The sequence below is a fragment of the Salmo trutta genome, chromosome 7 (genome assembly GCF_901001165.1).
Source record: "Salmo trutta chromosome 7, fSalTru1.1, whole genome shotgun sequence".
Classification (NCBI taxonomy): Eukaryota; Metazoa; Chordata; class Actinopteri; order Salmoniformes; family Salmonidae; genus Salmo; species Salmo trutta.
Genome location: NC_042963.1, coordinates 20548585 through 20573125, shown reverse-complemented (window position 1 = coordinate 20573125; position 24541 = coordinate 20548585). Strand labels below are relative to the sequence as shown.

General features: G+C 41.5%; 1 protein-coding gene across 9 annotated transcripts in view; it reads left to right on the top strand.

The window, feature by feature from the left end:
* The window catches only part of myo9ab (myosin IXAb), a 234826-nt gene that overhangs the window by 171122 nt on the left and 39163 nt on the right, over positions 1–24541 (top strand). For all 9 annotated transcript variants that reach the window (XM_029758347.1, XM_029758342.1, XM_029758343.1 and 6 more), the window contains exons 12-22: positions 1875–1996; positions 7064–7205; positions 9085–9280; positions 18521–18637; positions 21175–21250; positions 21395–21532; positions 21802–21841; positions 22967–23089; positions 23502–23582; positions 23863–23973; positions 24319–24441. In XM_029758347.1, coding sequence (XP_029614207.1) covers positions 1875–1996; positions 7064–7205; positions 9085–9280; positions 18521–18637; positions 21175–21250; positions 21395–21532; positions 21802–21841; positions 22967–23089; positions 23502–23582; positions 23863–23973; positions 24319–24441 — 1269 coding nt within the window. The remainder of the gene's footprint in view (positions 1–1874; positions 1997–7063; positions 7206–9084; positions 9281–18520; positions 18638–21174; positions 21251–21394; positions 21533–21801; positions 21842–22966; positions 23090–23501; positions 23583–23862; positions 23974–24318; positions 24442–24541) is intronic.

The window sequence follows — 24541 nt, the reverse complement described above, 5'->3', positions numbered from 1 at the left end:
CACAGGAAGAGAGCACAAACTGCAGTAATAGATGATACGGCCATAACCCCTGAAAAGCTCTGTTGCACATAAAACTTATGTTCCCCTCTGTAATACAGGAAGGTTTAGGCCTTGATTGCTTTGCCCTGTGTTTAGTGCAGATTTGTCATGTCCCAGGTTGGAATTTCTTTGTAAATTCTAAAAATAGAAGAATGTATTTTGAACTTTTGTCTTCTGTGATAGATAAACACAGGAGCACTGTCATAATGAGACGTTATTGTAATGCTTCATGATGTGAGTAAGTTGTGTGTACAATTTCATGGGTATAGTTTGCCTCTAGCTGCCACTTGGGCTGAGGAACAGAAAGGCTTATTTCCTCTAAAACGCACACTAATGACTAATTTGCCATTTCTGGTTCCTTTTTCCTTTTCCACAACCTCTTTTCTCTAACTACTGCATGTTAAGAAGGCTTTCCTTAGTGTGCTTGACACATAGGGTTTAGAGCGCAGAGAGAGAGAGAGAGAGAGAGGGAGAGAGGAAGGGTAGGCATGTCAAGTCGCACACATGAAAGCATGTTCCTGCTTCAGCTGGCCACACCGTAAGCCCTGCTAGCCGCGGAGATGGGTGTCCTGGCTAGTTCCACTTCCTGGTCCTCTGTTGTTGTTGTGAGGGTGTCTGACCCAAAGACGCACACGATGACTCCCACAGGGCTTTTGGGTCATACTACAGTAGTCGGAGAGCTCGAGGGGCTTAGAACACCCAGCTAACATACGTGACATGCATCCCTTAACGTGTTTATATCCCCCCAACTCCACTGGGTTCCAGGTGTCATAAGCTGGTGGTAATCCAGACTTTCTTCGTTACGTTACACTGTAAAAAGTCTCGCCCTCATTTTTTAGGGGGGGGGGGACTGTTCACACACAATATGGCTTATGCTTTCTGTGTCCAGTATGAAGGAAGTTAATCCTTAAGAGTCTATTGACGCACCCATGCGTCAATCTAAGTAATATAATACAAAAATCGTCTAGAAAAATCCGTCAGTTTTAGAGATAGAGATATCAGGTTTGGGCAATCCACCGCATCCGCCTATGCCGGCCTGCCGCATCTGCGGTGGAAGGTGGCCGAGTTGCAACGGTGTTTATCGGACCATGAGACGAAAATCGGTCTTCTCACGAAAATGTCTTTAGCGTCCAACCGGCACTCATCTGAAGGTAACCCATACAAACGAAGGGTTGGAGGTAGTTTTGTGCCAACAAAATACATGTCCAAAAAACTAAAGTATTTCCTGAGACAGAAACTTCAAAACATTATTACAATCATAAGGAATATATTTTTTTGCCATTTATTAATGTGTTGTTCAATGCGTTTTTATGGGCTAGTAGTAAAGACCAAACTCAATATTTTATCTAATAATCTTTTTATAATTTTATTTTTATACCTAAAGTGGTCCTAAAATAAAAAAAATCTAATAGCTAAATGATCCATGGTATGACCATCTTAAAACAATTCCAATTCGTTGTGCTAATGCTTGTTAGCAATTGCGCGAGCGCTGGTTAGCAACATCCTTCAAACTGCACGCAGAGACTTAAAAATTGTATTCACGAGTTTATCTGACTCTGGGGAAGTAGATAAAGGGCCTCATTGTCAAAATCCCGAAGTATCCCTTTAAAGTTATCAGAATGTACCATAACAAGTGGGATTATTTTACTGTTCAATCATGTTTCTCTGCTGCATTCCCCAGACTTTTGACTTGACATTCACATGAATTGAATAAACTTTATTGAGTCCCAAAGGGGAAATGTTATGTATTGGATGATTTGTGAACAACTTTTACCGTCAGCACTATTTCTGACACCACATCACTGTTGCCCCCCCCCCCCCCCCCCCCCCCTCAGGAGGAGTACAGGGCAGAGGGCATCAGCTGGCACAACATCGACTACATCGACAACACCGGCTGCATCAACCTCATCAGCAAGAAGCCCACTGCGTTGCTCCACCTGCTGGACGAAGAGTGCAAGTATGTGAGCTGTCACGTCAAAGCCTTCCTCTTTTCGCCATCCTCTTTTTTTGTACACCTCTGTCCTAGTTAAAGCAATACCTCAGGGCAGTTTCCTGCAATGTCACATTAAGATGTGTACTTTCTTTCCAAAAACCTGTAAAAAGGGTTTGTTCTCGAGTGTCCTCGAGCTCCTAAGAACATAGCAGTTGGGAAGGATTAGGCAGGGCTCAGAAGATGGTGCTGGTTATATACCGTCAGGTCCAACATTATTGGTATCTTTTGTTTGCTCTTATGGACTTCCCTTTTCAATTCAAACTACAGGTTTTCAATGGGGTTCATGTCCAATTTGTAAGTCGCTCTGGATAAGAGCGTCTGCTAAATGACTTAAATGTAAATGTAATGTCCAGAGACTGAGATGGCCTCTGCAAAATGATGATTTTGTGGTCAATTAACCATTTCTTTGTGGATTTTTTATGTGTGCTTGGTATTATTGTCTTGCTGGAAGATCCACTCGTGGCCAAGTGTCAGCCTCCTGGCATAGGCAACCAGGTTGTTGGCTAAAATGTCCTGGTACTTGGTAAAGTTCATAATGCTGTTGACCTTAACAAGGGCCCCAGGACCAGTGAAAGCAAAATAGCCCCGTAACATCCAAGAGCCACCACCATATTTTACCGTAGGTATGAGGTACTTCTCAGGATATGCTTACGTTTTTGGATGAAACCTGCAGTTTGAATTGAAGAGGGCACTCCATAGGCGCAGACAAATGATATCAGGAATGTGGAAAGATTCTGTATGGAGGGATGGCTTAAGATCCCTCCCAAAGTGTTCTACAATCTCATAAAATGTTTGAGAAAATAGGCTGTGTCATTATCCACACAAGGGGAGGGTGCTGGAGTATTGAAATCAAATCCAATGTTATTTGTCACATGTACCGAATACAACGGGTAGTAGACTTTACTGTGCTTGCTTATGAGCCCTTCCCAATTATGCATAGTTTAAAAAAAAAGACAAATAAAAATAGTGCAAAAATGAATCATTTTTACCCCTATTTTTTTGTATTACTTATCTATTTTCCTGAGCAAATGTATTACAGTAGTATAAAATAATATAATTTTCAAAAAAGAAATTGCATACAGTATAGCTCAGTGTTTGTATTATTTATTTTATACAGTCTTTTATTGCCAATCATTTTTGACCTGACTGTATGTCAAACTTCTTTAGAACAAAGCCAATACAAAACCAAGTTGGTTACATTGATGGGCCTGCACATTTATAGTGACCTTAGTCTCCCCACTTAGCCACCCCGCAGATTACAGACAAGATGAGGAATACAACAGGCTCTCTTCATTACTAGTGAAATGCTTGATTGATTACAGCTTTAGCCAGGCTAACTTAAGCACATAAAAATGATACTCATTCATACGTTTGCCTTTTTGGGGCACGTATGCTTTCGCTCACCCTTTTACAAAGCCTCTCACACAGGCCACTTCACAATACCATCTCAATCGCACATAAATTAAAGTCAGCCACGCACACAAAAACACACAGGACCACCATGACTGTATTAGCCATGCTAAGCTAGCTAACCTAGCCTAACCTAGCTATTAGCGCTGCTAACCACTTAGCCCAGAACACTCATCTGGATGTAATAACAAGTGGATGAATGAGTGTGGGGACTGCTTTCCCAGAGCCACAAGGTCAAAGAGGGATCTTTTTCCCCTCTTAAAGTCCTCCCTCCCGGGCCTCTCACGTGATTTATTTCATCATACGGAGGAACGCGATGCTAATCATTATGAAGCAGCCCAGAACCCACTTAAGATTTCATAATTTATAGTTAAGAGACCGCAAGCTAGCTAAAGCAATCAGACTCTCTCAAGGATAGCATTTGCTTCCAGGGGCCCTACTACAGGTTAGTCCATTTATAACGGGCCAGTGACGCGTTCTCTGACCCTAAGGGGAACCAGGATGTGTCATAGCCTCCGAGGCATGTTTTAGTGTATGGTGTGTAGTTTACTTGAATAAGGGAGCACGCTACTTTGTACAGAGCAGAGGAGTCCCACAGCGTGCTTTAGCTAAAGGGCGAAAGTTTGCAACAATGTGTAAGATAGAAAAAGCTGAGACAATTTACCCCGGGATACCATAGGCTTATAATGTTTGGTATACAGTCCCCAACATATTTATTTGGATAGTGAAGCTAAAACCATTCATTTGCTTTCGAGTTCAAATGTTTCATATGAGGCGACAGAACAGAATGTCACCTTTTTTTAATTTGAGGGTATTTTCATACATATTTGTTTTACTGTTTAGAAATGAAAGCACTTTATGTACTGTATCTACTCCCCCCTCCATTTTGAAGGTGTCTTAAGTATTTGGAAAGATCACACACAAAGGTCATACCCCCAAGACATTACCAATGATTGGGGAGGTTAGCATTGGGGGGGTGTATGATATATATGCCTCTAACTTTGTCACTCATTATTATTCACGATTCATTGATTATCCGTTATCATGGTAGTATCCACATTAATGTAGAAATGTTCAGAAACCTTTTATTCTTATTTATAATAAAAGTGACTCAAATGACACTTTTTTTTTTGTTTTAACCATTCATTTTTTTGGGGGGGCACAACATAATCTGAAACACAAAACAAACTGCAAATGCCTTCAACAAGTTGGTAGAGTCACAAGCTTGATGTAGTCATTGCGTGCTAGGAATATGGCAGCAAATACTACACTTTTGACTACTTTAATACACACACGTATTCAGAACTTTTCACTTTTTCCACATGTTACAGCCTTATTATAAAATGTATTAAATAAAATATTTCCTTAATCAATCTACACACAAAACCCCATAATGGCAAAGTGAAAACAGGTTTTTAGATTTTCTTGTGCAAATTTATAAAAAAATAAAAAACAAATACTGTATTTAGATAGGTATTCAGACCCATCGCTATGAAACTTGAAATACATCTCAGGTGCATCCTGTTTCCGTTGATCATCCTTGAGATGTTTCTACAACTTGATTGGAGTCCATCTGTGGTAAATTTGATTGATTGGACATGATTTGGAAAGACACACAACTGTCTATATAAGGTCCCACAGTTGACAGTGCATGTCAGAGCAAAAACCAAGCCATGAAGTCGAAGGAATTGTCCTTAGAGCTCAGACATGATTGTGTCGAGGCACAGATCTGGGGAAGGGTACCAACACATTTCTGCAGCGTTGAAGGTCCCCAAGAACACAGTGGCCTCCATCATTCTTAAATGGAAGAAGTTTGGAACCACCAAGACTCTTCCTAGAGCTGGCGGCCTGGCCAAACTGAGCAATCGGGGGAGAAGGGTCTTGGTCAGGGAGGGGACCAAGAACCCGATGGACACTCTGACAGAACTCCAAAGTTCCTCTGTGAAGATGTGAGAACCTTCCAGAAGGACAACCATCTCTACAACAAGCATCACGTCTGGAGGAAACCTGGCACCATCCCTATGGTGAAGCATTGTGGTGGCAGCATCATGCTGTGGGGATGTTTTTCAGCGGCAGGGACTGGGAGACTAGTCAGGATCGAGGGAAAGATGAATGGAGCAAAAATACAGAGATATCCTTGATGAAAACCTGCTCCAGAGCACTCAGGACCTCCGGCAGGAGTGGCTTCGGGACAAGTCTCTGAATGTCCTTGAGTGGCCCAGCTAGAGCCCGGACTTGAACCTGATCGAACATCTCTGGAGAGACCTGAAAATAGCTGTGCAGCGACGCTCCCCATCCAACCTGATAGAGCTTGAGAGGATCTGCAGAGAAGAATGGGAGAAACTCCCCCAAATACAGGTCTGCCAAGCATATGATGTCACACTCAAGGCTGTAATCGCTGCCAAAGGTGCTTCAACAAAGTACTGAGTAAAAGGATCTGAATACTTATGAAAATGTGATATTTCTGTTTTTGCTTTGTCATTATGGGGTATTGTGTGTAGATTGATGAGGAAAAAACACTATTTAATACATTTTAGAATAAGGCTGTTACATAACAAAATGTGGAAAAAGTCAAAGGGTCCAAATACTTACAACACCTTCAAATGGGTGGATTTAATTTGAGCCGGATCCTGCTAGAACAGGACTGGCACTGCTCCGTTTTGGACTGTTGCTCCGGAACCTCTCTGGCCGGATCCGATACCACTTGTGGCATCTAAAACAATTTTCACTTTTTGCAACGTAAACATTTGACAAAAAGCGATCAAAGTTCATTTGAATGGCCTCTCTGTTAATTCTCCTGCACACCCAAAAAAACTATGTGAAAAAGCTGGTTTTCAGCCCTGGCCTGATATTCTAAGAGTTGAATATCAGGGCTTATGGTTTGCGCAACATTGTAACCTATGTTTTAGACCAACATGTGGTCGTGGCTATGTGAGAAGCACGCCTGTATCTCTAACAGAACTTGAATGGTGTGATAGACATGAGCAACTCTCATCTCTCCAGCGTTGCACTCTCCAACATTGTAAAATTATGTAGAATTGCATGAAATGCGCTTATAGAAGGCCATATTTTTATTAGACCCAGGTTACCAAAACATTTCCCCATGTGGGTAACTACTGCAAGCGCCTCTACTGCTCTATGCCACTACGCAAATGCAATGCTTTCATTTGTAAATGTTAAAACATGTGTATGGAAATGCCCTCAACTAAAAGGTCACATTCTGTACTGTCACCTCATATGACAGTACAGAAATGCTGGAGCATAGAGCCAAATTAAATGTTTTAGCTTCACTGTCCAAATGAGGGTCGCCCAAATAAAAACGTAGGGGAGTGTAGCTAGAGATTTGTGTCAGGTTTCATAGGACTTTGTCATGCATTTGTTTCTTGTGAATTCTGAGAGGAAGACCGAGACTTCTAAAGATGATATGTTACCTGTCAGTAAATACCCTGGTCCCAACTCTGTTTGTGTTGTCATGCATGACCACAGGAGTTGGCAAGGCAGCACAAACTGATCTGGAACCAGACTAGTCAGTTCTCTATCCGTTGGTCTCCGATCCTACAGTCCTTATATTAATGAATTAACCCTTTTGAATGACCCCCCCCCCCTCGTTTGTCTCTTTAGTTTTCCCCAGGCCTCTAACCAGACCCTGCTGGACAAGTTCAAGCGGCAGCACGAGGGGAACAGCTACATCGAGTTCCCCGCTGTCATGGAGCCCGCCTTCATCATCCACCACTACGCCGGCAAGGTCAAATACGGGGTCAAGGTAAGGACTGCTGACGTCATTTCATGATGACAGCATGTGTCCTTAGATCAGTGTACTCACCTGTCGACAACACAACATTCTCAACAACAGGTCATGCCACATGTCAGCCTGGCTTTGTTGACTGATGATTGCTCTTGACACAAGTCTAAATGTGCTCCTGGGCCTCTAATAAAACCAATGAAATATTCTGTGCCAGAAAAAGTGTAACTAGGTGTGTAGCTAGGTACTGCCCTTGAGTAAAAATCAATCCCAAATTCTCAGAAAAAAGAGAAATGACACAACTACAAAAAATGCATTCAGTGATCAGTTATGACACTATGGTATTTGCCCTGGCCTTGCTCCATTCTTTGAGTCATTTGTCAGACTACTCAAACATACACTTAGTGTACAAAACATTAGGAACACCTGCTCTTTCCATGACATAATGACGTAGACCTAGGGTAAATCCAGGTGAAAGCAATGATCTGTTATTGATGTCAGTTGTTAAAGCCACTTCACTCAGTTTAGATGAAGGGCAGGAGACAGGTTAAAGAAGGATTTCTATGCCTTTAGACAATTGAGTGAATGGGCAAGACAAACGATTTCAGTGCCTTTAGAACGGGGTATGGTAGTAGGTGCCAGGCGCACCAGTTTGAGTGTGTCAAGAACTGCAACGCTGCTGGGTTTTTCCCGATCGACTGTTTCCCGCGTGTATCAAGAATGGTCCACCACCCAAAGGACATCTAGCGAACTTGACACAACTGTTGGACGCACTGGAATCAACATGGGCCAACAGCCCCGTGGAACGCCAACTACAACTTGTGGAGTCCATGACCTGACGAATTGAGGCCGTTTCGAGGGAACTCAATATTAGGAAGGTGTTCTTAATGTTTTGTACGCTCAGTGTAGACCGTAGGTATAGTTACAGAAAGGAAACCAGTCCTCTTGTTGTTCTGTTGACCTGTTTTGCAATTTGAATCAGATTCACTGCCCAGTTCCCTGCTGTGTTTTGATAAAAAGCTTTATATATGCTGGAGGGGTGATATTTGTTATCATATTGTATATAGGCCCACCCATAACAGCTTTAACTGTAGATATGAAGCTCCGACATATCAGTTGGCAGCTACCCAACATGTATGCATTAAACGTGTTAGTAATATGGTTGATAATAAACACAGCTGGTACATAAGTAGCCATGAGTGTATAAACACCAGTGGAGGGAGAGTACATGGAATTGTGCGTGTGTGTGCGACATCAGTGCTATTAAACAAATGTCTTTATTTTCCACCGCAGTGTTGTTTTTGCATTCTTAAGTAAAGGGCATAGTATTCTTTTGCACGATGATATGAAACAAATCGTATTTACATTATCGATGTTCTCTCCTTAAAGGCCCAGGCAAACACTTGATTTTCCTAAGTTTTATATATTTCTACACAATGAGGTTGGAATAATACTGTGAAATTGTGAAAATGATGAAAATGCCTTTTTCGTGTTCAGAGTCATTTGAACAAGGACACATTTGCACTCGGTTTTGGTTTCGAGCTCATAAGTGGGCCATGATATAGTCATTACCACATTAGTGTCATAGTTCTTACACATAAAGTGTAGCTAATTGCGTTGCCAAATCCTTGCCAGTTCAATCCACCTTAGAGCATCCCCTCCGTTGGGTATTAGTCGGTTCATAGATTTACTGTAGTAGCTCATAGATATACAATTAGTAGAATGAACACCCAAGTGTTCAATTAATAGACGCTTACCATTAACAGTTTTTCTTAAAATTCTTTGTATGTTCGTACTGGCAATTCTGCTGCTAAAGTATGGTGTAGCTCATGTCTATTATCTGTATATCTATAGTTGATCTAGTTGATAGTATTACAGATCTATCTCTCCTCCCCCACAGGACTTCAGGGAGAAGAACACAGACCACATGCGTCCGGACATTGTGGCCCTGTTGAAGAGCAGTAAGAACGCCTTCATTTGTGGCCTGATGGGCATCGACCCCGTGGCCACCTTCCGCTGGGCCGTGCTCAGAGCCTACTTCAGAGCCATGGTGGCCTTCAGGGAGGCCGGGAAGAGACACACCGACAAAAAGACTGGTGAGACTAGGGCTGTTACGGTGACCATATTACTGCCACACCTGGGGGGGTCACGAGTCATGACGGCAGTCAAATTCCACGTGACTGTTTAGTCACAGTAATTAGGCTTCTCCAAGCTCTGATGCTGCTGATGGTCTTTAATAGCGTACCAAACTTGCTAACGGTCTGTGCTCAGCACTCTATTGTTCCTCTAATCACACTGGCATCACTGCAAATGTGATCGAAAATCTAATCGAAACACTTTGTGTGCCCATGAGCTCATGTTGCGCAATATTTCTATAGGCTATGCAACTGCGTGAGAAAAGAGTTTTGATGGCCTCTTAAAAAGAGGAGGATCCCATCAGCTTTCTATAGGCTAGGCCTACTATATTTATTTATCAACTTTCCTAATATTACGCACCAGTGTTGATTTCAGCATGTAAATCTTGGTGGGGAAAACAACAAAAAATAGCATAACAGCAAAGCTACTACACAACACAACACTAAACAATACATTAATTGCACTATAACTGTGACATATAGTGCCCACAACTGTTAGGGCCTACATAAAGCTGTCCCAACTGCAGAGCTTTCTTTTCAGCACCATGGAGTTAATCCTTACCACTGCTACACCTGTATCAGCAGAGCCTTGTCTGGCAGTGAAACAGTTAATTCAGCCTCGTTTACTGCCTTTTAAAAACATAACATAAATGTGGTTTCTACTGACAGTTGAGATGTACAAACTATGGAATAAGGGGAGCGGATAAGAGGCAATCTGTAATTTCGATTAATGAGCGAGCTAGGATGGACATAGTCAATATAACTATTTGTTCAGCACTTTTGAAATGTACAGCAACAGAATTCAGAACATGGGCCATTCTTATAGTATTCTCCCTGTACACCAAGTCAGAATCATAGGATAAATAAAGGGGGCATATAAGTAGAAAATGAAAGCTCTTACAATATTCGATAATTACATTTCTCTAAAACAGGCTATAGGCTACATGTGCACCACCAAGTCAGAACAGTAGGCTAAATTATGAGGGGGAAAGGGACCAAATTATTAGGGTGAGCTACTAACAGCTTACTACACAACATACACTTAGTATTACTTTCTTAGCTACAGCATACATATCTCCCTGGCATATTACATCATTAATGCAGCAGCATACAATACTTTTTTGGACTCACCTCACAGGAAAGTGGCGCGGGGGTCCTTCTTGTGGTAAAATTTTGTCATCAAAGTCTGGCATTCTCTGGATTTATGGTGCTTTCAAGACAACTGGAAACTCAGAAAAATAAAAGGTTGAATCATGAGTTCGGAGCTCTAGAAAGAGGCCCGAGTTCCCGACTTGGAATACCAAGTTGGATGACCGTTCAAAAGTATTTTTCCTGTCAGAGCTCATTTTTTTCCAGAGTCCCAGTTTTCTTGAACTCACTGAAGTCTGAAATTTCCCAATTCAGAGTTTCCAGTTGTTTTGAATGCGCCAGAAGTCATGCTGGATTGACAGCATGGCCAATGTATTACATCTTTTCTGGCCCATGGTGTTGCATGTGAATGTTTATCCTTTTAAGCTGGGAAAAGAGACCCTTAAAAACCTGTTGAGGATCTTATCCCGATCTTATCCCGGTATTGGGATTCATTGTCATGTGACCATGGCGGGGAATTCAAAACTGCAAGAGTAATCATTTCAAAAAATCAAATAATCAACTATTTTCCTCCATTTGAAAGATATATCTTCTAAATCTAACCACGCTGTCCGATTTTCAGAGGCATTACGGAGAATGCATAAAGTTAGGTTATGTGAGGAGAGTACATTGACAATAGCTGCGTGTAATGTTTAGCCAATTCAAAGAAGGGCATCAACAGACAGAAAACTAGCTAGAATTATGCACTTACCTTTGACAATCTGCATCAGATGACACTCATAGGACATTATGTTATACAATACATGCATTTTTAGTTCCATCAAGTTCATATTTATATCCAAAAACAGCATTTACAGTCGCGGTGAAATTCAGAATTTTTTTCGGCTCGAATGCACCCAGTGAATCCAGCATTACAAATCACGGAATTACTATTCGAAAACATTGGTAAATTATAATATTGTCATTCAAAGAATAATATATTATCATCTCGTAATTGCTACCGAATGGCCAGATCTCAAAATAACTTTACTGGGAAATCACATTTTGCATAAACTGGGTACTATGCTAACAACAATAAGCTATATGCTAAGCTAAGCTAAGCTATACCGTTAGCATTAGCATCATCTAATATCGATAATAACATTCTAAATATCCCCTTACCTTTGATTATCTCCATCAGAAGGCGCTGCCAGAGATCCCAGGTCCAGAACAAATGTGGTTTCTTTTGACAAAGTTCATAATTTATGTCCAAATAGTTAGCGTTCAGTAGGCTCCCACAAAATGAGGTGGGCAGTGTAAAGTCACGTCGAAAAGCTAAAGAAAACCTAGTAAATAATCTATTTACGTTTGTTTAAACATGTCAAACGTTGTTCATCATTAATCTTTTGGTCCATTTTTAATGTGAAACATCAGTAAACATCAGTAATATTTTCACACAACCTATCAAGTGTCTAGAATAAACGATAATGACAAAGGCACTCTTCTCAGATTCATGCGCAGGCGCAAAAAATGAAGTGATGACGTGTCAACTTGTAAGCTTTCTTATTCGGTCTGTATTCATCACAGATGCTTCCAACAACTTTCTAAAGATCGTTGACATCTAGTGGAAGCAGTAGGAGTTGCGAACTGAATCCTTTCTCACTGTGGTATCTTTAAAACAATGACACTAAATAGTACAGTCACAAAATTCTCATTTTTTTTAATCTATTTTTCACAGGTTTTTGCCTGCAATATGAGTTTTGTTATACTTACAGACACCATTCAAACTGTTTTAGAAAATTCAGAGTGTTTTCTATCCGAATGTGTTAATAATATGCATATCCTAGCTTCTGAGTTGGTGTAGGAGGCAGTTAAAAATTGCCACATATTTTTTTCAAAATTCTCAATACTGCCCCCGTGGCCCGTAGAGGTTAAACCCAGACTTGGACCACACACCCACTCCACTGAATAGCAGGCTAATGATTGCCTTGCAACACTTGCAGTTAGCTGCTGATTCCTTCCAAACCACTCATTGTTGAATTTACGATTTCCAACTTGTTGTGTAATGTTTATTTCCAATGGCCGATGAGCACAGATATGTTTTATCTGTATTTTCTCTTCATATGACAAGGATCGAAAATAATTTGTCAGTAGATTGTCGACTTGATTCATGATGACTGCTTGTCTAACTTGCTAGCTAAGGTTTTGAAGGTATGATGTTGACATGATCAGTCCAATCAAAGCTACGGTAGATATAACGTGATTTGACAATTTTATCTGTGGCCAATGACCTTGAGCCTTCGTGGATGGGCACTTCTAATGTAACACTCTGGCAGCATCCAAGGGGCTTGAATGTTCAAACTCTCCCCATAGGTTTTGCAGTGACGTAGTGTCCCCATGAGTGACAGAACACCAGGCTTATCACCACGTAACTAGAGAACATTGCCAACCCCTATGCTCAGTATTATCTGCTGGCTGCCTCACCACCACAGAAAGCACTGAGCTAGGCTGAAACACCTGCATTTTGGAGCTGCCTTACTCAAGACCATGTTTGTATGTGGCTTTATTAACTCAATTATTTAAAAAAATAATAATACATTATTTGCAAACTGATATGTGACACGTATTAATGCCAAAATAACATGCAAAACAGGCACAAAAAAAAATATAAAGTACCAATCAAAAGTTTGGACACCTACTCATTTCAGGTTTTTTATTTATTTGTACTATTTTCTACATTGTAGAATAATAGTGAAGACATCAAAACTATGAAATAACACATATGGAATCATGTAGTAACAAAAAAATGTGTTAAACTATCAAAATATATTTGAGATTCTTCAAAGTATAATAATAGCATGTCATCCACATATAGTGAAACTTTATGCTGTAAGCCCCCTCTTCAAATATCTTTGGTGTTATTACATATTGCTACGGCTAAAGGCTCAACTGCGATGGCAAACAGCTGAGGGGATAGAGGACAACCCTGTCTTGTCCCACGTTGAAGTTGGAAATAGGATGAAAGGTTATTATTTGTGCGCACTGTAGCTATAGTGGAGGAGTAAAGGACTTTTATCCAGGACATAAAACTGGGACCATATCCAAATTGTTTGAGAGTATAAAATAGATAATCACACTCCACCCAATTAAATGCCTTATCATCATCAAGTGATAAATATATATCTGGAGTGTCAGATGAAAAGGGATTATAAAGACATCAAATGTTGAGAAAATAATGATACTTTTTAATGAAACCAGTTTGATCTGTAGATATAATAGAGGGAAGGACTGACTCAAAACAGCATGCAATCATCTTAGAAAGTATCTTTACATCTCAATTCACTAAAGAAATTGGCCTATATGAACCACACTCAATGTCTCTTTGCTGAGGGTAAAGAGTTTGAGGGGAATGATTCCTCAAATACGGGAAGCAAGAGAGGAGAGAGTTGATCTGAGAATTTTATTTGTAAATTCCCCTAGGTGTTGAATATTGCACTTCCTTAATCTTGCGCTGTACAAAATAATTTGGTCCCTTAGATAAGCTTTGGGTGACAGTACACAATTCATCACATCACCACCTAGTATTAGGTGTTGTGTGTCCATATTTGTAGCTCGATTCAGTCTTATGTAGCAAAATTTGAAATTGTGTTTTTTACATTGGATAAAAGTAGACTCAGAGCTAGAAAATGGTATATCATACACTACAGTTGAGGAACAATGGGAAAGTAATTCTGCTTTGAAAGTTGATAAACTTGTAACCCCACTTTTGAGAAAATGTCCTTTGAATGTTTTGGTACACCCACTGGAGAGCTCTTTTTTGTCTACACCCATTCGGCATCATTCACACCCTCTTAAGCTATAACCCCGCCCATAAACTCTGGCCGAGAAGTAGGGTTCACCCGAGCGTTCTGTCCGAACAACAGCAGACAAGCACCCAAGCTTGCTAGCCATTTCCAGACACAAATGAGAGAACAGCTCACTTACCATTTTACTCACCCTGGTAGAGCTAATTAGGCTGTTTTTATGTTGTCCATGAAGATGCAATCCGGAGACAGGTGACAGATGCAGACAAGTTTGTTATTAAGCACATGAATGTTCACATGTTTTCAGAAGGCATTTCTGCCCCAAAACGCATTTAGATTTTTTTTTTACTTTTACGTTCAAATGGCTGGTAGTGATGCACGACATACGCCTAGTTTCCTGAAACGAGTCACATTTGGATATCAAGAAAATTAATTTGTGAAGAATGAACTGTTATCCCAATTTATTGCATAAATGTTAGCCAAGATAACAGGTGTATTATACAGTCTTCCTACTACATAAATAAAGCGGCCTGCCGAGTCTGCCTCTACACTTGACATTACGAACGATATGTTTTTCCTAATGAAAATGGCTGCTCCTCTAGTTTTAAAATGAAAATTGGAATGATATGATTGACCGATCCACCCTCCTTTTAAACGAGAGTGGTCGAAAGTGCGGAGATGTCTCCTGAAGAAAGGCGATAGCTACTTTAAGGTGATTTAAATGAGAAAGAACCCTTTTACGTTTCACTGGGTGATTTAAAGATGTAACATTCCAGCTAGCAAAAGTGACCGAGCAACCAGCTCTCCCTCTCATGATATTAGGTCTAGCCATGTAAAGTCTGGTGGGAAAAGGATAGATGCCCGATTACAATAACAACTGATCCATTAAACATTTATCCAAAAATAGCAAATAAACACAAAAGTAAAAATAATAATAAAAAAACAATACTCTGAAGTCTGGTATGAAAAAGAAGTCCCACCCTGGTCACCTAATAGAACAAGGTAACCGCTAATCACCACATAAAGATATCCACACATAATGTGTTTGTAGTGGGGAACACTAAACCTATCAAGTAGAAAGGCCTGGTGAAGTAGTGAAGGATTTAAAACAAGTTAATAAATAAGATACTTATTTACAACCCCCAAACTAGGCTTTTTTAAAAGAAAGTTAAACATTTTCTAAATCAGCAATACCACTAAGTTAGCAGCAACGTCTTTAAAGAAATGGCGTAACCTAATAATAGAACTGTGCTTTATTTAACCTGGATGTGGGTACCATCAATAAATAGAAATGAGCAGCTTCATGGTAATAAAATAAAACATTAAAACAAAAAGGAGAATTGACTCACCAGAACTAAGGCACTAACGTTACCTAATAATAACAATATCAACTGATACCACTGGCAACGCTATACAGTCTCTGCAAAAGAGAGACTGAGTCTGCAGTGGTAGACACATTCGTCCATTACCTTAATCGTCAAATAGGTGAATATTCAGCCATTTTCTTCATTCAACCTCGGTAGAACGTTCGCCTTTATGAAGGCCATCGCCTTATGGGGGTCTTGGAACTCTTAGTGCCGTCGTATATTATACAGAGTCAGGCAGAAAAGCCACACCATACCGAACGTCGGTCCGTCCACCGAGCACACTCTTGACATCGTTGAAAGCGGCACGGTCACAAGCAACGCTGGGGGCATTGTCTGGGAAGATGGAGATGGGTGCTCCGTTGCATCGAAGTGGGCCAAATTCTCTGGCACGCCGAAGAACATCAATACAATCCTGATAGTAGTGTAGTTTAGCCACAATGACGCCAGGCTTTCCGCCAGGCTTTCCGCCAGGCTTTCCGCCAGGCTTTCCGCCAGGCTTTTTCCGCCAGGCTTTCTTGCTTGAGAGCCCCGATGTGAGCAGTCTATAAGGATGTCTAAATTAAGCATATAGGAGGACCTGTTTCTTTGTTAACCGCTCAACACAGAATAGCCGAATGTGCGCACTTATTTTTTTCATCATACTATCAAATAATATAAAATAATGCCACGGAGTTCTAAGCAAATCTTGTCTGCTAGATGAACTAGTGTAGCCCACAGCCATATGGCATAGCCAGATCAGGACCTAACATCAGGACAACTCAGAGTATGCTATTCTGTTCTTCTGAAATGGACTCTACATTTTCTTCATATCATGTTTCTTTAGACCTGTCTAAAATAAATAATGGATTTATTGTGATGGTGTATTAGACTTTTTCAAATGTAGATGTTCCAATGGTCTGCATCAGTGGCTCGTAGCTAGTTAACGGTCAGTTGCCGAGACCGGCAGTTATTTGCTTGATAATCACCAGCTGACAAAATGTCACGACCGCCACAGTCCTAGGTGAAAACAGAGATTGCTCATGTACATAAACATTAACACACACATGTACAGTGGGGGAAAGAAGTATTTGATCCCCTGCTGATTTTGTACGTTTGCCCACTGACAAAGAAATGATCAGTCTATAATTTTAATGGTAGGTTTATTTGAACATTGAGAGACAGAAAAACCACAAAAATATCCAGAAAAACGCATGTCAAAAATGTTATAAATTGATTCGCATTTTAATGAGGGAAATAAGTATTTGACCCCCTCTCAATCAGAAAGATTTCTGGCTCCCAGGTGTCTTTTTTATACAGGTAACGAGCTGAGATTAGGAGCACACTTTTTAAAGGGAGTGCTCCTAACCGCAGCTTGTTACCTATAAAAAAGACACCTGTCCACAGAAGCAATCAATCAATCAGATTCCAAACTCTCCACCATGGCCAAGACCAAAGAGCTCTCCAAGGATGTCAGGGACAAGATTGTAGACCTACACAAGGCTGGAATGGGCTACAAGACCATCGCCAAGCAGCTTGGTGAGAAGGTGACAACATTTGGTGAGATTATTCGCAAATGGAAGAAACACAAAAGAACTGTCAATATCCCTCGGCCTGGGGCTCCATGCAAGATCTCACCTCGTGGAGTTGCAATGATCATGAGAACGGTGAGGAATCAGCCCAGAACTACACTTCAGGATCTTGTCAATGATCTCAAGGCAGCTGGGACCATAGTCACCAAGAAAACAATTGGTAACACACTACGCCGTGAAGGACTGAAATCCTGCAGCGCCCGCAAGGTCCTGGAGTGGCCTAGCCAGTCTCCAGACCTTAATCCCATAGAAAATCTGTGGAGGGAGCTGACGGTTCAAGTTGCCAAACGTCAGCCTCGAAACCTTAATGACTTGGAGAAGATCTGCAAAGAGGAGTGGGACAAAATCCCTCCTGAGATGTGTGCAAACCTGGTGGCCAACTACAAGAAACGTCTGACCTCTGTGATTGCCAACAAGGGTTTTGCCACCAAGTACTAAGTCATGTTTTGCAGAGGGGTCAAATACTTATTTCCCTCATTAAAATGTAAATCATTTAATAAAATGTTTGACATGCGTTTTTCTGGATTTGTTTGTTGTTATTCTGTCTCTCACTGTTCAAATAAACCTACTATTAAATTATAGACTGATAATTTCTTTGTAAGTGGGCAAACGTACAAAATCAGCAGGGGATCAAATACTTTTTTCCCCCACTGTATGTGTATACACTCAAACACACACACTCTTGGACGTACACATGTACACTCACTCTCTCTCACACACACACACACACACACACACACACACACACACACACACACACCCCTCTTCCACAGTGATAGAGAGCCACATACTGAGGCTTTGTGTGATATGAGTTATCTTCCTCCCGAGCCACCACAGTACAGTATGTTTCCCTCAGTGGGCTGTCAGAAATAGCAACTGATCAAATGTTACTTTTCTCCAGGGTTGTGGGGGAAAAAGTTTCCCTGCCACATAATGTGTTTCTCCTGATCGTTCTCCACCATTTAGACTAGCTTGATTTCACAACCCCCGAACGAAAGTCTACCCATTATTCATCGCCATGGAGACCGCCCCCTGGTTTCGGGGATGTTCAAGTATGCATTTTTATACTGATGTATAAACACTGGCAAGGCAACATCCTGGAGGTTGATAGTTTTAGGGGGACAAACCTGACCAGTGATGATGCATGGGCTGCTGCTACTCCTCCCCCCCCCCCTCCATTATAACTGAACTTCCACATTAGGCTTCATCTCCAGCCATTTACGTGACATTCAGTCAAACATTTTGCAAACTTAACACATACTATTTCTTCCTCTTATTTCTCCCTGTCTGTTCCTCTTTCCTCCCTCCCTCTTTCACTCTCTTTCCTTCTTTTGGTTTCTGTCTCTCCTCTCGCTCTTCTCTCTTTCTTTCTCTTTATTTCTCTTTCTTTTGCAGGGAATGATGCTGCTGTACCATGTGTCGTCAAGAGCGTGGACAGCTTCAGCTTCCTCCACCACCCTGTGCACCAGAGGAGCCTGGAGATCCTGCAGAGATGCAAAGAGGAGAAATACAGTAAGAAACTCCAAGTCCCACAATCCTGTCTGCTGCCCAACTCCCTTTTCCTGGGCTTACAAATAAAGAAGGGGACAATTAGCTTGTTCTGAATTAACTTGTTCTCCCTCAATTAAAGGCCCACTGATATTTACAGCGTTTTTGATCGTTTAACATGTAACCAATGTATTTGGTTCATACCCTCTTTCTTTCAACCTTCTGTTCAAGTCAGATCAAAGCATCGCTTTCATACTTTATTGCCAAATTCACATAGGTCAAATATGTAATAATTAGGGATGCACGATATATCGGTGAACATAACGGAATCGGAAGATATTAGCTGAAAATGCCAACATCGGTATCGGCCCGATGTCTAGTTTAACGCCCCGATGTTAAAAACCGATATCAAAGCTACCGTGCATACCTATATAACGTAGTAACGCCACGTAAAATTTTGCGTGACACGTGCAACACAGCATTCCTGACCTAGCCCACACAATGTCTGCTGTGTGGGTCAGGCAGTCATTTGAAAGAGTAAGAAGATTTCTGCGAGGTGACTCAAATGCGAAATCCATTAAAGCCAAGATAATGGCATTCATTGCCCTTGACAATGAACCGACTGGTCGAGCACCGGTACACACTACCAAGTGCGCTATTTTTCAGATGTTGCCCTACCGGAGTTACACAGTAATAGCGTTACTGCTATTAGCTTCAAGACATACATACTATGGAACTCCATTTGGGTCTTTGCGTGTCAAAAAAGATACAGTAAAACTGTCAAAGCTGTACAAAAAAGCCTGCAATCAAGCAAACACCGGCCACAAACGATGTATTTACAATACCGCGTTGGTAATAAAGCATAATTTGTTCAACCGCAACTTCTGGGGTAGCTAGCACCAACACAACCAGCCTGAAACAATGACCAGTAGAAACTGCAGTCATTTTTAGCTAGCTAACTATATAGCTACTGAAACAGATTATGTCATGTTATTTGACACTGAAACAGATTATGTCATGTTATTTGACACGTCAAATAGTGTTATTTGACGTGTATCTTTTTTTACACGCAAAGACCCAAACGGCGTTCCATAGAAATCCTGGTTGAGAATGACACGACTTTACAAATGAACAACGAAACAGCACAGTAAGTAAGTAAAATAAATAGGTTTTTATTATGTTTTACTGGTAATGGGGACATACGTGAATGCCAACAAAATAACTTTTTGGTCAGTGTGTGTGTGTGTTTGTGTGTGGTGTAACCTTTATTTAACTAGGCAAGTCAGTTAAGAACAAATTCTTATTTACAATGACGGCCCGGGCGACGCTGGGCCAATTGTGCGCCACCCTATGGGACTCCCAATCACGGTCGGATGTGATACAGCCTGGATTCGAACCAGGGACTGTAGTGATGCCTCTTGCACTGAGATGCAGTGCCTTAGACCGCTGCATCCATGCACGTGTGTGTTAACAATTTAACTGTACTAGAATGCTTAAAAGGCCGCTAACATTTTAAATATTGGTTATCGGTATCGGCCAAAAATGTCATATCTGTGCGTCACTAGTAATAATAAACAGGTCTGCAACAATTTTTGGCCTCGATGAGAAATTGCATTGCTATTACTAATAAGTAATTGGAAATCAGACTTGGATCCTCTTACTTCATAAGGCACTGTTGAGCTATTTGCCCTGTAATAGTCATCGTAATGAAGCTGTTTCTCATGCATGACCACTCCCACACATACGTACTGAAATTGACCTCATGGCAGTGTGTTTAATAAGCACTGTGAGTTACTGTTTCCTCCTTCCTCTGTTGTTCCATTTTCCTCTGTCCTCAGGGGCTTCGCTGCCGGTTCAGAGACAGACTGACAATAGCCTGGACCCTGTCACTTGTGTGTGTGTGTGTGTGTGCACGTACATGCACGTGTGTGTTTGTGTTCCAAATGTCATAGCACTTTCATGATGGACACACAAATCAAACTGAATCCAATGCGCAACAGCCTCAGTCTCCTTAAATGGATCATCCCTGAGGGAAATGTTTCCAGTGTATAGAACAATGGACAGTTAAAGAATTCAGTGAGCTTCCAAGCCTCCAAACCATGCAGCTTGTCTCAAATGTTCAATGTTAAATACAATTACGCCTCAGGCCCGTGGGGATATGGCCTTTTAAAGCATGGCAGGGGGAGACCTGCTGGGAAATCAGTCCATTAAGAGAGATGAGAGTTGAGACGAGAGGGATGGAGCGCTCATATCTGTCCTCATCAGGCCTTTGGTCTTTGGGGGAGGGTTGTGGCAGTGGCTGATCACTGTTTAGGAAATGAGGGTCTGGCATCGCAATGACTTTAATCACGCACGCATGCATCTTGGTGGCTTGCCTGATAATGGTCCAATGTGAATTAAGCAATACATTAACCAATGATACAGCCTGAATAGACAGACGGTCATTGTATGCATGTTTTTTTTTGGTGATGAGACCGCATGTCCCTCCTTAAAGGTTTATACAATTGACACATCCTCTCTTTCTCGCTCTCCCTCCTCCCTTACATCACGGTCTCGTACAGGCATCACTAGGAAGAATCCCCGGACCCCCTTGTCAGACCTCCATGGCACCAACACACTGAACGAGAAATCCGCCAGGTATGAACCTGGCTGTCACACTGTTTTATGGACACTCAAAGCAATGGGCTGTTCCGCTTTCAGTGTGTGATTGTTCATTATATGCTACAGCAATTCACATACTCTCTCTCTCTCTCTTTGTCTGTCTCTCTCTCTTTCCCCTAGGGATGGTTATGGTGTAGGCTGTAACGGGCGTAGCTCCATACAGGGTCGTCTGTCTTCCTCAGGCTCGGAGTTCGATGACGGCGTCTTTGTCAACTCCACTAGCAGCAAGCTCCTGGAGAGAGCGCAGGGCATCCTCATGTGAGTATGACTACAAAGTCTGACCACGCACACACTCAAGCCATGATCAGCCGGTGTTCAAGCCACACTCAATATGTGTTCAAACGAAATTATTCTCCTGGGGAGAGCACAGGGGCATCCTCATGTGAATATGACCAGTCTGACCATCATCATGCAGCTCGCACCACGGTCAGAAACCGGGTTTAGGCAGTGGTCAATCCATGGTCAATGTGTGTTTATGTTCTATGTTCATTCTGTAATATATCTGACAACCAATCTCTCTCCCGCAGGCGGAACAAAAACTACAAGTCCAAGCCCTGCCTACCGAAGGTAAGGGCCTTACAAAGATGTGGTCATTTTACAACGTGAAAGTACACATGATATACATATGAAAGGCCAATAGTGAAGTAATGGATAACAGCAGGGGTATTCAACCTGGGGTCTGCGAAAATGTATATTTTTTTATTACATGGGGGGGGGGGAGTAGACAAAATATCACTAGCAACAACAGAATAAACAAAAGTTTTATTTATAATGTCAACGTTATTTCTCAATTCCTAATATTGGAGCTAATTATACTCACTGAAGTATCTAATGTAGGCTTTGAAAAAGCACCCGCAAGTAGCAGACGCAGTATTATTCTGGCCAACACATGGCTCTCCTTTGTTTAACAAGCGAAATAGTTCCTATTAGCGAAAAGTGTGTGGCGTTTACGGCACCTTTCTAGCTAATAGGCTATGTTTGAGTTTCTTCCTTCAATTATGTGGGAAGTTCATAAAAATACAAATAAAAATCGACCAAATCGATTCATTTTTAAATGTTGATCATCCTATTTCTCCTTGCCATTATCATTCACCTGATGATAAGACAAGACATGATATGATGGGGGTTGCCGGTTTGCCTGAGCGGGGGTACCCGGGCAAGAAAAAGGTTGAAGACCCCTTGATTACAGCACTGCAGTGAAATTACAGCGCTTAAAGCTGAAGTCCGTTTGCGATTTTACAACAGCGAAGACGTTACTTCGAACAACAAACGCAGATTTATTTTCTCTGACATCATTGCACGCTCAATAGAACAGGGCACTATGTACTGCAGCTTTTATTTTTTACCATGATGCTGGATACCCCTCTCCTCCATTTTATCAAAACAAAAACAATAACAAAGGCACTGGGGCAAACTGTGGCGCTGTTTCCCCCTTTACCGATTTCAGCTTAATGGAGACAAGCATAGGTGGACATTAAAAGTTGGCCGTAGAAGAATACTTCTTTGAGTACAATATTGTCCAATATCATGTAAAAATGGAAATTAAACAGTATGTCACATTGTCATGTGACCATGTTCATATGTAATAAAAATGCATGAATGTAAGACTGTAAGTCGCTTTGGATAAAAGCGCCTGCTAAAATGTAATACTAATCTGACCGTGTTCTTATGGCGGTTCCTCTCTCTGTGCAGCACCTGCTGGACGTGAAGTCTCTGAGGTACCTGAGCAGTGTGACCCTACACGACCGCATCACCAAGTCCCTCCTCCACCTGCACAAGAAGAAGAAACCGCCCAGCATCAGCGCCCAGTTCCAGGTAAGACTCCATTTCTTTCTCGCCCTCTAGTGACAGACTGTCGTTCATCATTTCAGCCGTTAAACCAATTCCCAATTCCAACACTCAGCTCCTACATATTCCGAGGCACTTTGTGTAGATCTTAAAGAATTGGACAGGTGTCAAGAAATATTTTTATAAATTAAACATTTACTTAAAGTGCATTTCACAGAAATGATCTCAGATCTGCATCAAGTGTCGGGGCAAGAGGTTGATTTGGAATTGGACAGGAATTGACTGTAATAAATAACATGAGCTATTATAATGCCAGGTTTATGCAATGTATTATGAGATGTTAATTATAAGATGTCAATATGATGGGATGCTAATGATTATTGTGCTAATGAATTGCTGTGCTAATAAGCTAATGCCAATTGTCTCTTGCTGTGTGAAGGCCTCCCTGAACAAGCTGATGGAGACCCTGGGTCATTCGGAGCCCTACTTTGTCAAGTGTATCCGCTCCAATGCAGAGAAGGTGTGTTCAGCTACTGTAGTTACAGCTACTTCAGTTTGGTTAGATGCTAATGGAACTACTGACAAGCTCCACCGAACAATAAAACCGCTGAACAAACCAATGTCTCGTAATTGCATAGCCCGTTATAGCCAATTATACAATGTTTTACTGTTATTGGGTGATCTAAATCTTTCTCTGTTGTACCTCTCTCCCCTTCTTCTTTCATGCCTTTATTTCTGTCTCCTTCCTTCTCTCTCTTTTAATATTTCTCTCTATGCTATCTCTCTGCTCTCTCTCTCAGCTCCCACTGCGTTTCAACGATGCCCTGGTGCTCAGGCAGCTGAGGTACACAGGCATGCTGGAGACCGTCCGCATCCGCCAATCAGGATACTCCATCAAATATACCTTCCAGGTAAGCCCTCGCCAACCAATCAGGATACAGCACTGTCATGGGGCACAGAATTATCAGAACAGATACGCACACCAGATACACAATACGTTGTATTACCTACCTTAGTTGAATTTTCCGACTGCATTTAGCTCTAGATAAGTGTCTGCTAAATGACTTAAATGTGAAAACTGCTGATCAACGGTCATCAGTCTCATCATTCTCATCAGTCTCAGTGAGCTGCAGGTAGATGTAGTGAAGTCACACCCACGCACTTGTAATGTAGTCAGTCTTATTAACAGCTTGTAACTTTTATCCCTCTGAGGTCACTATTGATATATTGTTTTTAATGTTGTCTTGTCTTTGCAGGACTTTGTGCGTCACTTCCGTGTGCTCTTACCAGACAGCACGAGACCAACCAAGTCTGGCATCCGGGAGTTCTTTCGTCAGGTTCACCTAGCACCTGCTGGGTATCAAGTGGGCAACACAATGGTACGCACTCTGAGGATGTCCCTTTTTTCTTTATTTGTCTCTTTTTCTTTCTCTCTCTCTTTCGACGTCTTTCTCTCTCTTTCTCTCACTTTGATACACG